Here is a 13,684-nt window from a genome sequence, read left to right as displayed (position 1 = left end):
TGGCTGTGGGTTTCGGGTTTGGGTGACTCACACAGAGTGAGGAAATGCTTAATTTATCAGTTGAGTTTACAAATACACTGCTGGCAGCAGTCAGCTTGGATTGCTGGGAGGCCTCAGGCCCATGCTTAGGATCCCAGAGGAGTGGCCCAGCCTGTTTGCTGTTGGTTGTTTTGTTGTGTTGGTAGCCCAGGCGGCCTTTGAACTCCCTAAGTAGCCAAGGATGGCCTTTACCTCCCAACCCTGCGAATTACAGATATCTAGCTGATCTGTGGGACTTCTCAGTTTCTTTTTAATTTGATTTACTTTGTTGTTGTCTTGTGTATCCTGGTCTGTCCCACCTTGAACTCTGGTTCCTCCAGCCTTCACCTGGAGACTTCTCAGCCTACATGACCACCACTGGGGGATTTCCTTAACAAAGTCTCCTTCACCCGTCTGGATCTATAACTGTATTGCTCCAACAGGTTCTGTCTCTCAAAACAGGACACAGGGTCCAGTACATCACATCAGAAATCATAGACTTTCACACTGGATGGTTAGGGTAGAGGGTTGTTTTATTTTTGTTTTTTTGCTTATTCATAGCTGGATTCCCAGGAACAGAGCACTCTGTGGTAAAGCACAGGCCTCATTTGCATGAAAGACTCTGGTCCTACCTCAGCACTACATCTGCCACTCTGTCAACTGAGCACTCAGGTGTCAGGATGCTGGCCTGAGCTTGAGGCCAACCTAGGCTTTACATGGACTTCCAGGCCAGCCTGGGCTACATGAGATTCTTGTCTCAAAAAAAGGGATAGTGGTACAGAGCCACTTCAGCCAATTATCTTAAGGACCTGTCTGTAGGCAGTCCCCTGAGGAATTTTTGGGGTTCAATGGCCAGACAGTCTTGCAGAAACAGTGAATTCCAGGTTCAGTGAGAGAACTTGTCTCAAAAAGCAAGGTGGAGAATGCCTGAAGAAGACACTGAATCAAGCTCTATCCTCTATACATATGCACACACATGTATACAAACACATATTCATGAATGAACACCATACCCATACACATGAAAATTTAAAATTAGACAAGGAAAATAATAAAAGGCTTATTTACAAACACATTTATTTTTTATATATTAATATAAATATAAAGTTTGATTTGGGAATGTTTTGTTTCTAGCAGCTGCCCAGCAGTTTGCTAATGTTATCCAATGAATTATATATAAAGTCTTATCTGAGCTATGCTCACAATAAATACTGAGTCCGGTTAAAGACAAGAGGAAAGTCCTGGAGGAGGGGACCCCTGCTCAGGCCCCATAAGATATAGCAGCTTGAGGACTTAGCAACTAGGGGTCACAAGAAGGGTAGCTGAGAGCACCCATGTGCTTTATCACGTGGATAAGAATTCATTCCCATGGGGTGTCAGGTTTCACAAGAAAGAGTCCAAAGCTGGTGGTGTTGGGATAAGACAGCTCCCAGTCTCTGTATGCATCCTGGCTTCCATGCAGATAGGCCCTCAGACCCACACTAAGGCGGTGGCCAGCCTTCAGAAGCAACAGGTGACTCCAGGACCGGTCCACTAGTTTGTTCTCCACGGAACAAGGGAATAGCTCCACCGTCAGGGCCAAGCTGTCAAAGTCATCTACCTGAGGGTTTGCTTGCAAAACAAGAGAGACCCAGCCCTGCACCTTGTGGCCTGTGTTTGTGGATGTTGGACTGAGCTTCAGTTCCAAGAATACGTAGTAGAGCCCAGAACTGTCGACCACCAACTCCTTTTTGTCCTCTTCATACCTCAGACCTTGAGACAGGTATGAGCTCCCGGCTCCATCTTGGCTGTGCCAGTTCAGAGTTGTATTGCTCAGCAACGCTTCTAGAAAAAGAATGTTGAGTTGCTGAGGGGTGTGGGGTATGGGGAGGTGGGACCACGGGAATGGGGAGGAAAGAGAGGAGACAAAACAGGAGAAAAGGAGGGAGGGAGGCCACCTAGAAGGGATATAATTTAAGAAAGTGGTTGTGGAGTAAGAAAGAGGCAAAGGAGGCAAAAGAGGCAAATAAGAAAGAGGGTCTGGAGTGTTCAGAGCGCAGACGCACATGAGCTCCAGGAAGGAGATGAGTAAATAAGAAAGAGGGTCTGGAGTGTTCAGAGCGCAGACACACATGAGCTCCAGGAAGGAGATGAGTAAATAAGAAAGAGGGTCTGGAGTGTTCAGAGCGCAGACGCACATGAGCTCCAGGAAGGAGATGAGTAAAGGAGCCACAGAGGGGGGGAGGAGAAAAGAAGAGAGAGGAATCAGAGGAGGAAGAGAGGGATGAGCAAAACTGGGAGAGGGGTGGGATATGGAGAGTGCAGGAAGGGAGTAATCTCTGAGGGCAAATAACTTGACAACTTAAGACTTGGCAGGCAGGGACTAGGGCTAGGGCTCACTAGGGTGCCTGAAGCCCAAAGGCATTCATCCCAGCTTGTTGGAGGTGCTGGCAGCAGGGTGGCCAGCCTCAGCTACATAATGAATTTGGAGGAAGCCTGGGCTACATGGGAGGGAGAGAGGAAGGGAAAGAGAAAAAGAGATCTCCCAGAGCCAGGCTATAGGTGAGAATTCTCAATTCTCTGAAGACCTAAATGGGGTCACAAAGATGACAGCTGGTACTGTGACAGCAAGTGAGAAAGGCTGAGTAGGTGAGGGCGAGGGAAGATTAGAAGGTTGAACAGGCCCTCTTGTTTAACCTCCCTGCAGGACCCGCTGGGAATAAATCAGGGGGCACTCACGGTTTTTAGCCAGTAGCTTGGCGAACACAGGAGAGCCCTGGGAAGAAAGAAGAATAAAGGTAGATGCTACCTTATATCCTAGAGAAGCAGATAGGAACTCATATGGCCCAGCACACTTTGCAGTGTCCAACTTTGGATGGAGGAGAGCCCCGGGGGCCTAAAACGGACTGAAGGGAAATGTGGTGCACCCTCGGGGGTCCTCCCTCAGGCCTTCATAGGAGCGTTCAAGGGATCATGATGCAAAGGGGTTTCCTCTGAGTGTGAGATAGAGAGGGGGTGCCTTAAGCGGAGTAGCAGGATTGAGGGGGGGTGGGGCGGAGTGAGGCGGGGCGGGGTTGGGATAGGAGTGCTGTTCTCTGCGTCGGTGCAGCGATGCTTCCAGAAGGTAAGAAAGGGTCCCCTAGAGATGAGATGAGCCTCACCTGCTGTGTAGTGTTGGGGCAGCCAATGTGGGAAACAGGGGTGACCTGGTCGGCAGTATTCTCTCGGGTACCCAGGTCGGGCGAGGTGGTGATTGTGAGCGCTGAACGAGGCTGGGTCCGGGTAAAGATAGGAACACAGGCGACCAGAAGCAGCAACACCAAGGCGGCTAGGCCGTAGAGCCTTGGGTGGCGGGAACAGAAGTGCAGTGCAGGCGGCCACGCGGCCTCGCGACCCCGAACATTAACCGCAGGGCACGCAGCATCCGTGGGGAGCGCAGCGTTTGTGAGGCATACAGTATCAGCGAGGAGCGCAGCGTCCGCGGGGAGCCCTGCATCTCTGAGGATGGCCGCATCCGAGGGGTGCGCAGTACCTGCTGGTCGTCCGGCATCCGCGGTATCCTCCACATCAAGCGTGTGCTGGTCCATTGCCACGGTCGGGCAGTGCACTTCTCCCGCCTGTGCCCGTACTTTATAGGCTACGGAGGCGCCTTTTCCGGGGAGGGGAAGGAGGGCAGCCTCGGGGTTCCCGGGCTCTGCGCTCCGCCCCTCGACTCCCGGAACTTTCTCCCCTCCTCCTTCTCCCCTTCCCTCCTCTCCTTTTCCTCCTCCCCCTCCCCTCCTTTTCCTCCTCCCCCTCCTCCTCCTGCCCAGTCCTTCCCTAGCATCTAGGCCCTGTGCCATCTGTTCTTTTCTTTTTTTGGTGTTTTGTTTGTTTGTTTGGTTTGGTTTGGTTTGGTTTGGTTTAACACTGACACATTAAAAAGTTGTTTATATGTTGGGGACCATGTGATGTCAGGATCCATTCTCTCCCTGGCCTCTCCTGAGTTCACAGCTCTGTCTCCCTTCTTGTTCTGTGTCCCCACTGATAGGTTATTTCTCCGCTGCAGATTTTCATTTCTGTTTGTCTGTCTCTGACTCTCAAACTTCTGTCTCTCTCCCGGTCTCTCCTGCACCCTTTTTCTTCCAACTCCTACCTCCCCATCCCTGGGACACCCTCAGCATTCCCCTAAATGCAGGGCTTTTGCAGGGGACTCTAGGGACATCCAAAACTCCCCACCCATCCCCAGCAGAATCGAAGAGCCCTGCTAAGCACCCACTCACCCAGCCTCTTCCTCTCCAGAACCCCATCTCTACCCTGGGCCCTTCCTGGTTTGTCCCCACCCACTTTCTTGGGGCTTCCTGTTAGTAGCCTCTTAGGACTCCAGAAACAGAAGGCTGGAGAGTCCAGATAGAGAAATCCCCCCTAGGCAGCGGACATATTTTCAATTTCCCATTCTTTCACTGTTCTTTCCTGAGGTGGAGGTGAAGGGGAGGGGAGAGCAGCAAAGAAGACCCCCAAAAGAGGAAATGAGAGGCAACTGGCCCTGGGCAAACACTGGAGACAGACTCCTCAATGTCCTGATCTAGTTAGATCTGCTAAGATGGCTCAGCGGGTAATAGTATAATCACCAAGCCTGGTGATCACCTACATGGTGGAAAGAAAGAACTGACGCCCACAAAACTGTCCTGTAAATGCCCTTTGACTACTACATGCATACCATTGGTAAATGTAATTAAACAAAAAAAAATAAGTACTGTTATGACCAGACCATTTAACTCAGCAGGAAACAAGAAACTATGAAAAGGGGAGTTGTTTGTGTTGACACAGGGTCTGGTCTTCCACTTGTGGCCCTTGGGGAGTTGTTTGTTTTGACATAGGATCTGGTCTTAGACTTGTGGCCCTCAAACTCACTAAGCAGCCTAGGATCACTTTGAACTTCTGACCCTCTAGAGTATTGGGATACAGGCACAGGCATCAAATCTAGTTTCTTCCATGTTGGGGAAGGAGAGCGAAGCCTTGGGCATGCTAGGCCAAAGATTCTAACAGCAGAGACACAGTCCAGGCCCCACCTACTTTTTTTCATACTAGGCATGGAACCCACTGAGCTCCTAGCCCAGCATGGGAGAAGTGTACAGAGCTCTCTCCGGAAACACCAGCCACCCCTTCCTTCTATTTTACCCCACATCAGCCTCCCTGGGGAGTTACAGAGAAACCTAGCTTGGAAGAGTGGGACATTAACAAGATACAAAAGATACTTGGGTGATCTAGAAATTGGAGGCACCACCCAAGGAGCAGCTGCAGCACACCAGCAGTGATTCAGCTGTGGAAGTTCTGGCCTTCACACAGACAATGGTCCTCCTCTCTCTGCTGGACACACATTGCTCAGAATCAGCCCACACCTACATGACTCTCACACACAGGGATGCCTCCTCAATGCCTGGAATATTTCCCCCTTCCTGCTTCTGCTGCAGGACACATTGTCTCACCCTCATTTGTATCCCAGTTGTCATCACAGTGAGTAAAAATGACAGATGAAGACTCTCTCTCTCTCTAGCTATAACTTCTTCAAAACAACAGTTTGAAGACTTCCACCTCACAGGCTCGTCATCCACATCACCAAGGAATTGGAATCCTGACACAGCTAAAACTAACTCCACTCAGTCATCTTTCTCTCCTACAGAGCATGAAGATGCCTTTATTGTCCTGGAAAGAGGGAAAATTGGTGGAGTTTCTGGACAAAAAACTCACACTCACAAAGAGAGAGTTCATACCATTTAGAACAAGTCATGCATGGTGTGCACCTGTGAGCCAAGCCTTCAGGAAGCTGAAGCGCGAAGGTTGGCAGTTCAAAACCAGCCTGGCTACATGAAGAGACACTGTCTAAAAAAAACAAAACAAAACTGGATGCAGGGGGGTATGCATTGCACTCAGGAGGTAGAAGCAGATAAGTCTTGGTGAATTCAAGGCCAGCCTGAATCACATAATGAGAATGGACCAGAGCTAAATAGTAAGACAGACAGACAGACAGACACACACACACACACACAGAGGAAAGAGAAATTTCAATATTAAAATTAATTCGTTTTTGAACAGGATCTCATGTAGCCAAGGCTGGCCTGACATTCTCTATGTAGTGAAGAATAAACTTCTAATCCTCCTGTCTCCATCTCTGGAGTGCTAAGTTGGCAGGTCCATGTCACCATGCCTGGCGTATAAGATGCTGGGAATGAAACTCAAGTCTCCCCTTCCCCCCAAGCCCCCTCCCAGCACATACACACAGTCCACTCCCTGCCCCTGACTGCTAAGAAGAAAGATTTAGCATCTCAGCACCTTCTAAGCAGCAGCAGCTAGCTCCCAGACTCTGAGCCAGTCTGTTTACAATTAAAACCACAGCCCACAGCCAAGTATTGCCTAAGTTGGCAGTGACAAGAACTGGAAGGAAAGCATCTAGATCTACAATAACACAGATGACAGAGCCCCACCCTCAGAGGTCCATGGTACACCACCCCATGAGTTCTTTGTCTGTTTTCTATAACAGGCCACGTTGCCCTGACCTTCCTTCCTCAGCCTCCCAAAACTGTGTGTAGGATGACAAGTGTACTTCACCACTCCTGGTGCCACAACAATATTAGGCTAGCCCTTTCACCCACCTTGACTACCTGTTTATTGACTGCCTTCCTTGCTTATCATTGCCTCCCACCCCTGCTCCATGGTATTTATGGGAAGAAGGAATGAAAAAAGGGTGACAAAAAGGAAAGAACAGGGATGGGTGAGTGTGTGGGTGAATGAGTGGATAGATGGATGGATGGGTAGGTGGATGGATGAATAGATGGATGGGTGGGTGGATGGGTGGACAGATGGATAGATGGATGGACAGATGCCTAGACAGGCCAATGAGTACATGGATGAATGGACAGGCAGGCAGATGGACAGATAGATGGATGAATAAATTGACAAATGAGTCAGTGAGTGGGTTGATGGGTGAACATGCAGATGGATGGATGGACAGACTGATAGGTGGGTAGGTAAGTGAGTGGGTAGGTGGATGGATGCATGAACAGATGGATGAATGATGGATGGATTGATAGTTGTATGGATGAATGGATGGGACAGGTGGATGGGTGGGTAGGTAGGTGTAACAGTGAATAAGAGAGAAAAAAGAAGATATATGGAAAAGAGCTCAAACCTGGTGCTGATTCTGCAGGGCTTTGGGAAAAGCAGGTGCCACTCCATGCCTGCTGCGGTAAACAGCATGGGTCCTGCAATGCTGGATGCCCTGTGGTGCCTTTAAGCTTGAATACCTTACACTCAGGTACTACATTCACTGACAGGATCTGAGGGTCAGGTTTTCAGTGGCAAGCATTCACTTGGGTTCCATCCCAGCACCACTATGTGCAGTGCTGAGCATAGAATACATTTGCAGCAAAGGAGGACCGAAATGTTTGAGTTGTTTTTCATAATTTATGAATATATACTATATGTAACAATGAGTCCCTTTAGGACATTTTCATTCATGTGCGTGTGTGTGCGCGTGTCTGTGCACGTGCATGTGCACGTGCATGTGTGTTTGTATATGTGTGTGTGTGTGTCTGTGTGTGTGTGTTTGTGTGCATGTATGTGTATGCGTGTATGTGTGTGCATGTATGTGCGTGCATGTGTGCATGCATGTGTGTGTACGTGTGTGTGTGTGTGCGTGTGTGTGTATGTGTGTGTGTGTCTGTATTCCATGCACATGCCTTCTGAGAGGCCAGAAGTGAAGTTACAGGCAACTGTGAGATGCCATGTGGGTGCCAGGAAATGAACCTAGGTCCTCAGCAGTGAGCACTCTCAGCCATCGATTGTCTCCTCACCTACACACCATGAGATCCTCTCTTGTCCCATCAGTCCTCTTCCTCTTCCTAAATATTTTTTCAGACTGGGTTTTATGTAACCCAGTCTAGGCAGCTCACTTCTTAACAAAGGATGACCTTGAACTTCTTGTTCCTCCTGCCTCCACCTCCCAAGTGCTGCAATGACATGTTTGGGCCACTAGGAACTTAAGTGAAAATAAATCCCTGCTTTCTACCTAGGGGGCATTAACCCATGTGCCATGTAGATCCAGAGATTCACTGTAGAATATAAAGCAATTGACCAAGGTGTTCCACAGTGAATATAAAGCAATTGACCAAAGTGTTCCACAGTGAATATAAAGCAATTGACCAAGGTGTTCCAGGGATGTTCTGAGCTGTGTGAGCTTGCTTTCCGGGAAAGCAGACAACATTCCCCTACCCTGTGGGGAAATTGGCTGTCTCCACCACAGAGCTGACAGTGCTGAGGGACTGCCAGGCAGGGAGCTCTATCCACCATGCTGAGCTGAGAGCTGACAGTGCTGAGGGACTGCCAGGCAGGGAGCTCTATCCACCATGCTGAGCTGAGCTTCCTCTCCCAACCCCACTCCAAGGCCCCCTCCCTGTGGTGTAGTCACAGTCTGCTCAGTTGTCTTCCTGAAGTGACTTGACCCTAGCTGTCCTCACAATGTGAAAGAAGTCAAGGAGGAAAGCAGTTAGAGGGACTTCCTCCTCCTCTTCCTCCTCCTCCTCTTCTTCCTCTTCTTCTTCCTCCTCCTCTTCCTCCTCCTCCTCTTCCTCCTCTTCTTCCTCCTCTTCTTCCTCCTCCTCTTCCTCCTCCTCCTCCTCCTCCTCCTCTTCCTCCTCCTCCTCTTCCTCCTCCTCCTCTTCCTCCTTCTCTTCCTCCTCCCCTTCCTTTCCTCCTCTATCTTCCTCCTCCTTCCTTTTAGCCATGAACAACCTGTAATCAACTAGGCACCCAGAAAGAAAGATAAAGTAACTACAGCTGTCTGGAAGAAAGGAAAATTTAACATCAACAATAGGTGCTTCCCTGAGGAAGTTGGGGGTGTGGCTCGGCAGGATGGGGACTCCTCAGAGGGGTAAGAGCTAATTCAGAGGTGGAAAATCAGCCAAGCTGAGTAGAAACGGAATCCCAGACTGACTACCTTCTATAAGGGATTCCCCAGTGCTGCCAGGGGAAGCAGTCATTGGACAGCCACAGTTAGAAACACAAATGACACCCACAGTCAGGACACAGAACAGACACTCAACCACAACCACAAATACACCACAGCCCCCTCCTGGGGGGGGGGTCACTGTCAAACACTGAACAGCCAAGGTGTGGTGGTTCATATCTGTCACCTGAGCATTTGGGATGCTAAGGTAGGACATTGCCCCACGTTTGAGGCCAACCTATATATAGTTTCAAGCTAGCCCTGGCTACAGAGATAGACCCTGTCTCATGAGGACAGAAAGAGGAGAGAAAGGGAAAGAAAAGAGGTAAGGAAAGGAATGGGGTATGAGTACTCCCACCCTGCTCTTTCAGAGAACCAGGGTTAAGTCCCCAACCCTCACACAGTGGCTCACAACCTCCTGTAACTCCAGATCCAAGGCAATGTGGCACCTCTTCTGGCTGCCTGCACTTACCCCAGACACATGTATAGACATAAATACAAGTAAAACTTTAAAACTGTTTTTATACACCGGGCATATATAGCTCAGTCAGTGATACTTGTTTCATAAGCATGAGAACCTGAGTTTTATCCCCAGCACCCCTGGGTTGTTGTTGTTGTTGTTGTTTTGTTTAATAAAAAAAGACAAGCTGTCAAATGCTGATAATCTTAGCTCTGGGAAGGTAGACACAGAAGGATTTCTGTAACTCACTGGCAAACCATTCTAAACAAGTAGCTGGACTCCTCAGACCAGTGAGGGATTCTATCTTTAAAATACTAACAGTAAGGAGCTAGGTGGCTCCGCGGTTAAGAGCACTGGCTGCTCTTGCAGAGGACCCAAGTTCAATTCCCATCAGCCACATGGCAGCTCACACCTGTCTATAACTCCAGTTCCAGGGCTTCTGACACCTTCACACAGACATACATGCAGGCAAAACACCTATGAAGACAAAATAAAATAAAATAAAAACAAAAAAAAACAAAAAGCAAACGAACAACAAAAACAACAACAATTCTCCAGTAAGCCATCCAGGCACCTGATCTGTGGACAGAACTCCCTTCTACACAGCCTTGGATCCCAGAGCGGGACACACGCGCCCCCTTGTGGACGACATCCTCGCCCCAGGCTGCCTTGGAAGAACTTGACATCAGAACCTGGAAGCCTGGAGGACCGGCACCCGGAGAAGCCTGTATGACCGCGGGATACGATCAGTGAGGATGTTGTAGGAGAAGGCAAGTCACTATCGTTTCTACGTGGCCAGCATCAGCAATACAAAAGCGGCCAGAGCCCATGGGCACCACTTGAGTAGACTCTGGTTTCCAAGCTCAGACACTTCTCCACTATTCTCCTTAGGCTCCGCCTACTTCCCAGTTGTCAGTCTTCCGTGCCCTGCCCATTCCCTTGACCCTTTCCACTTCCCTACCGTTCTTTTGTTTGTTTGTTTGTTTGTTTGTTTTTGTTTGTTTGTTTGTTTTTTCGAGACAGGGTTTCTCTAAGTAGCCCTGGCTATCCTAGAACTCACTCTGTAGACCAAGCTAGCCTCGAACTCAGAAATCCACCTGCCTCTGCCTCCCGAGTGCTGGGATTAAAGGCCTGCGCTACCACCTCCCAACTTCCACACTGTTCTTCCTCTACTACCCTTCAGCCCCAAGCTCCCAGGAGACATTGTTAGTTTCTCCCACCTGCTCTATCATTCCCTCTAAGCCCCGCCCACTTCCCAGTTGTCACTCTCTCTTCCAATGACTCCTTCACTGTCTCTAGCCCCACATCCTTGCTTCTCAGTTGTGTGCTTCCCAGGTCCCTCTCACTTCTCTGGTTCCTCCGACTTCTCTATCAATCTATAGGTTCTGCCCACTTCCCACTGTCATCCTCTCTACGCCCTGCCCACTTCCCCAGTCATCAGCTTCCTTGAGGTTGTGAATTCCCACTTTTGACATCATTCTCCCAGCCTCCTACTTCCCACTCCTTTAGCTTCCCAGGCGGTCCAGTTCTCTTGCCTCGCCCACTTCCTTGCCAATCTCCAAAGGCCCCACTCTAGCCCTGCCTGGTAAGCTTAACTGACTTCTCTATCAGCCTCCCAGAGCAGGCCCCGGTCCTTCCCACATCCCCCAATATTCTCCCTATTCCACCTGCCTTTCATTTAGTAGGGCTGTGTGGGAACATCGGATTCTTAACAACCTAGGTGAGAAAGCTGGTTTCCTACCAGCCTTCCTGAGAAGACTCCTCCTTTACTCCTTCGTCCACCTGGGGCCTGGCTAACGCCAAGGCCGTCCTCTGAGCCTTACAGACTCTCCTTCCAGCTGCTGGACACACTCACCCTTATTCGCTTTAAAATTTTGTTTGCTTTTATTAATGCGTATGGGTTGTCTATGAGTGGATGCTGCAAGTGTTCAGAGAGGCCAGAGGAGGGCTCCGATTCCCTGGAGCTAGAGTGATTATGAGCAGGGGTTGGGTGCCGGTACTGAACTCTGAGCCTCTTCAAGAGCAGCAAGTGCTCTTAGCCACTGAGCCATTTCCTTAGCCTCCACTCCCAGTTCAGAGACCACCATACCTGGATATGGCCCAGCCTTGAGCCCCACTGTGTGCACTTGGACTGTATGCCTATCCATCCCTGTGGAATACAACCAATGTGTGTTTGTGTAACAGGGGTCAGAGGGAGAAAGAGGCTTCCAGCCCATCACACTTAGCATACACAGGTTGTAAGAGTGGGTAGTGCATATCTGATCTAACCTGTCAACTTAAGGAGGAAAGCTCATGACCCACTATCCAGGAATGAACTGGAAATAACCTAGAAGCAGAAACTGAGGCAAAGACCACAGAGGAAATGAAATACATCCACTCCCTCCTGTATGCTCAGCCTGCCTTTACTTTTTTTAAAAAATTTTATTTATTTTATGTATGTAAGTACACTGTTGTTCTCCTCAGACATACCAGAAGGAGGCATCAGATCTCATTACAGATGGTTTTGAGGCACTATGTGGTTGCTGGGAATTGAACTCAGGTCCTCTGGAAGAACAGTCAGTGCTCTTAACCGCTGAGTCATCTCTCCAGCTCTCAGCCTGCCTTCTTATGCAGCCCAGGACCTCCTGCCTGGAAGATGTCACTGTTTACATGGGCTGGGCCTTCCCACATCAATCAGAAATCAAGAAAATGCCTCACAAGCCTGCCCATAGGACAATCTGATGGATATGCTGTCTGAGTCACCCATACTGTCTTAAGCAACCCCTTACCCAAGTGTGTCAACCTAACACAAGCTAGAGTCATCAGAGAGGAGGGAGCCTCAGCTGAGAAAATGCCTCCATGTCTACAACTGCAGGCAAACCTAGAAGGCATTTTCTTTTCTTTTTCTTTTTTTCTTTTTTTTCGGGGGTGGGGCATGGAGGGTGAGACAGAGTTTCTCTGTATAGCTCTGGCTGTCCTGGACTCTCTCTATAGACCAGGCTGGCCTCAAACTCAGAAATCTGCCTGCTTCTGCCTCCAAGCCCTGGGATTAAAGGCGTGCACCACCTGGTTTGGACATGGCATTTTTTAAATTAGTGATTGATGGGGGAAGGCCCCCATTTGAGTGCCATCCCTGGGCTGGTGGTCCTGGGTTCTATAAAGAAGCAGGCTGAGCAAGCCATGAGGAGCAAGCCAGTAAGTCGTACTCCTCCAAGGCCTCTGCAGCAGCTCCTGCCTCCAGGTTCCTGCCCTATTTAGATTGTTGTCCTGACTTCCTTAGATGATGAACAGTGATGTGGAAGCATAAATAAACCTTTTCCTCCACAACTTGCTTTGATCACTGTATTTCATCACAGAAATGGTAACCCTAGCTTTTATTAAAAATTATTTATTAAACTCTAATAAACTCATTGGCTCACCAAACTGAGCCTGGATGTAATTGTTTCTATTTTTCTTTCTTTTTTGAGTTGTCATTTTTAATTTATTATCTGACTGTTTCACCTGCCTATATGTCTGTGCCTCAGTGTGTTCAGGACCCATGGAGGCCAGAATTGGGCAGCAGATCCCTTGGAACTGGAGTTACAAACAGCTGTGAGCCACCATGTGGGTGAGGCAAAGCCAAGCCCAGTCCTGGACTAGAACAAGTGCTTTTAACTGCTGAGCCGTCTCTCTACGCCCCTTGGTTGTTTTGAGACAAGGTCTCACTATGAAGCCCTGACTACTCTGGAACTAGCTCTGTAGGTTAGGCTGGCCTCAAACTCCCAAATGCTGGGATCAAAGGTGTATACCACCACACCTAGCCAGGATTGCTTCTTTGTTTTGTTTTTGGTTTTTTTTGGCCTGTTGATGCCCTCTCTATCTGGCTAAAAAGCCCAACCAGGCATATGTGGTCCAGGACTGAATAAGAAGAAAAACATGAGGGAGCTAAAGAGCTCAGTGGTTAAGAACACTGGCTGCTCTTCTAGAGGTCCTGAGTACAATTCCCAGCAACCACTTGGTGGCTCACAACCATCTGCAATGTGATCTGGCATGCAGGTGTATTCATATACATAAAACAAATATTTTTAAAAAGGAGGAAACAATGATGGACTGCAGACCTTTGAACTGTGAGCCTAAATACTTCCCTCCATATGCATTCTGTCAGACATTTCACCCCATTCATAGACAAGTGACTAATACAATGGCCATATGCCATCACCACCCCTCCTCCGTACATGGTACTCAATGGCCTTTATGATGAGCAGAGGCTAGGCTGTGACAGCATC

At 48.9% G+C, this 13,684-nt stretch overlaps 1 protein-coding gene across 1 annotated transcript; it reads right to left on the bottom strand.

Moving 5' to 3' along the window:
* Window positions 1-1,078: 1,078 nt before the first annotated feature.
* On the bottom strand, window positions 1,079-3,755 carry Tnfsf9 (TNF superfamily member 9). Its single transcript, XM_031348258.1, has 3 exons — window positions 3,159-3,755; window positions 2,737-2,773; window positions 1,079-1,842 (listed from the first exon to the last, which is right to left on the bottom strand). The coding sequence occupies exons 1-3, from the start codon at window positions 3,582-3,584 to the stop codon at window positions 1,379-1,381; spliced, it is 927 nt and encodes a 308-aa protein (XP_031204118.1). The 5' UTR covers window positions 3,585-3,755; the 3' UTR covers window positions 1,079-1,378.
* Between the last annotated feature and the right edge of the window lie 9,929 nt (window positions 3,756-13,684).

Source organism: Mastomys coucha, unplaced genomic scaffold (assembly GCF_008632895.1).
Source record: "Mastomys coucha isolate ucsf_1 unplaced genomic scaffold, UCSF_Mcou_1 pScaffold3, whole genome shotgun sequence".
Taxonomy (NCBI): Eukaryota; Metazoa; Chordata; class Mammalia; order Rodentia; family Muridae; genus Mastomys; species Mastomys coucha.
This window is presented reverse-complemented; position numbering and strand designations above follow the sequence as displayed.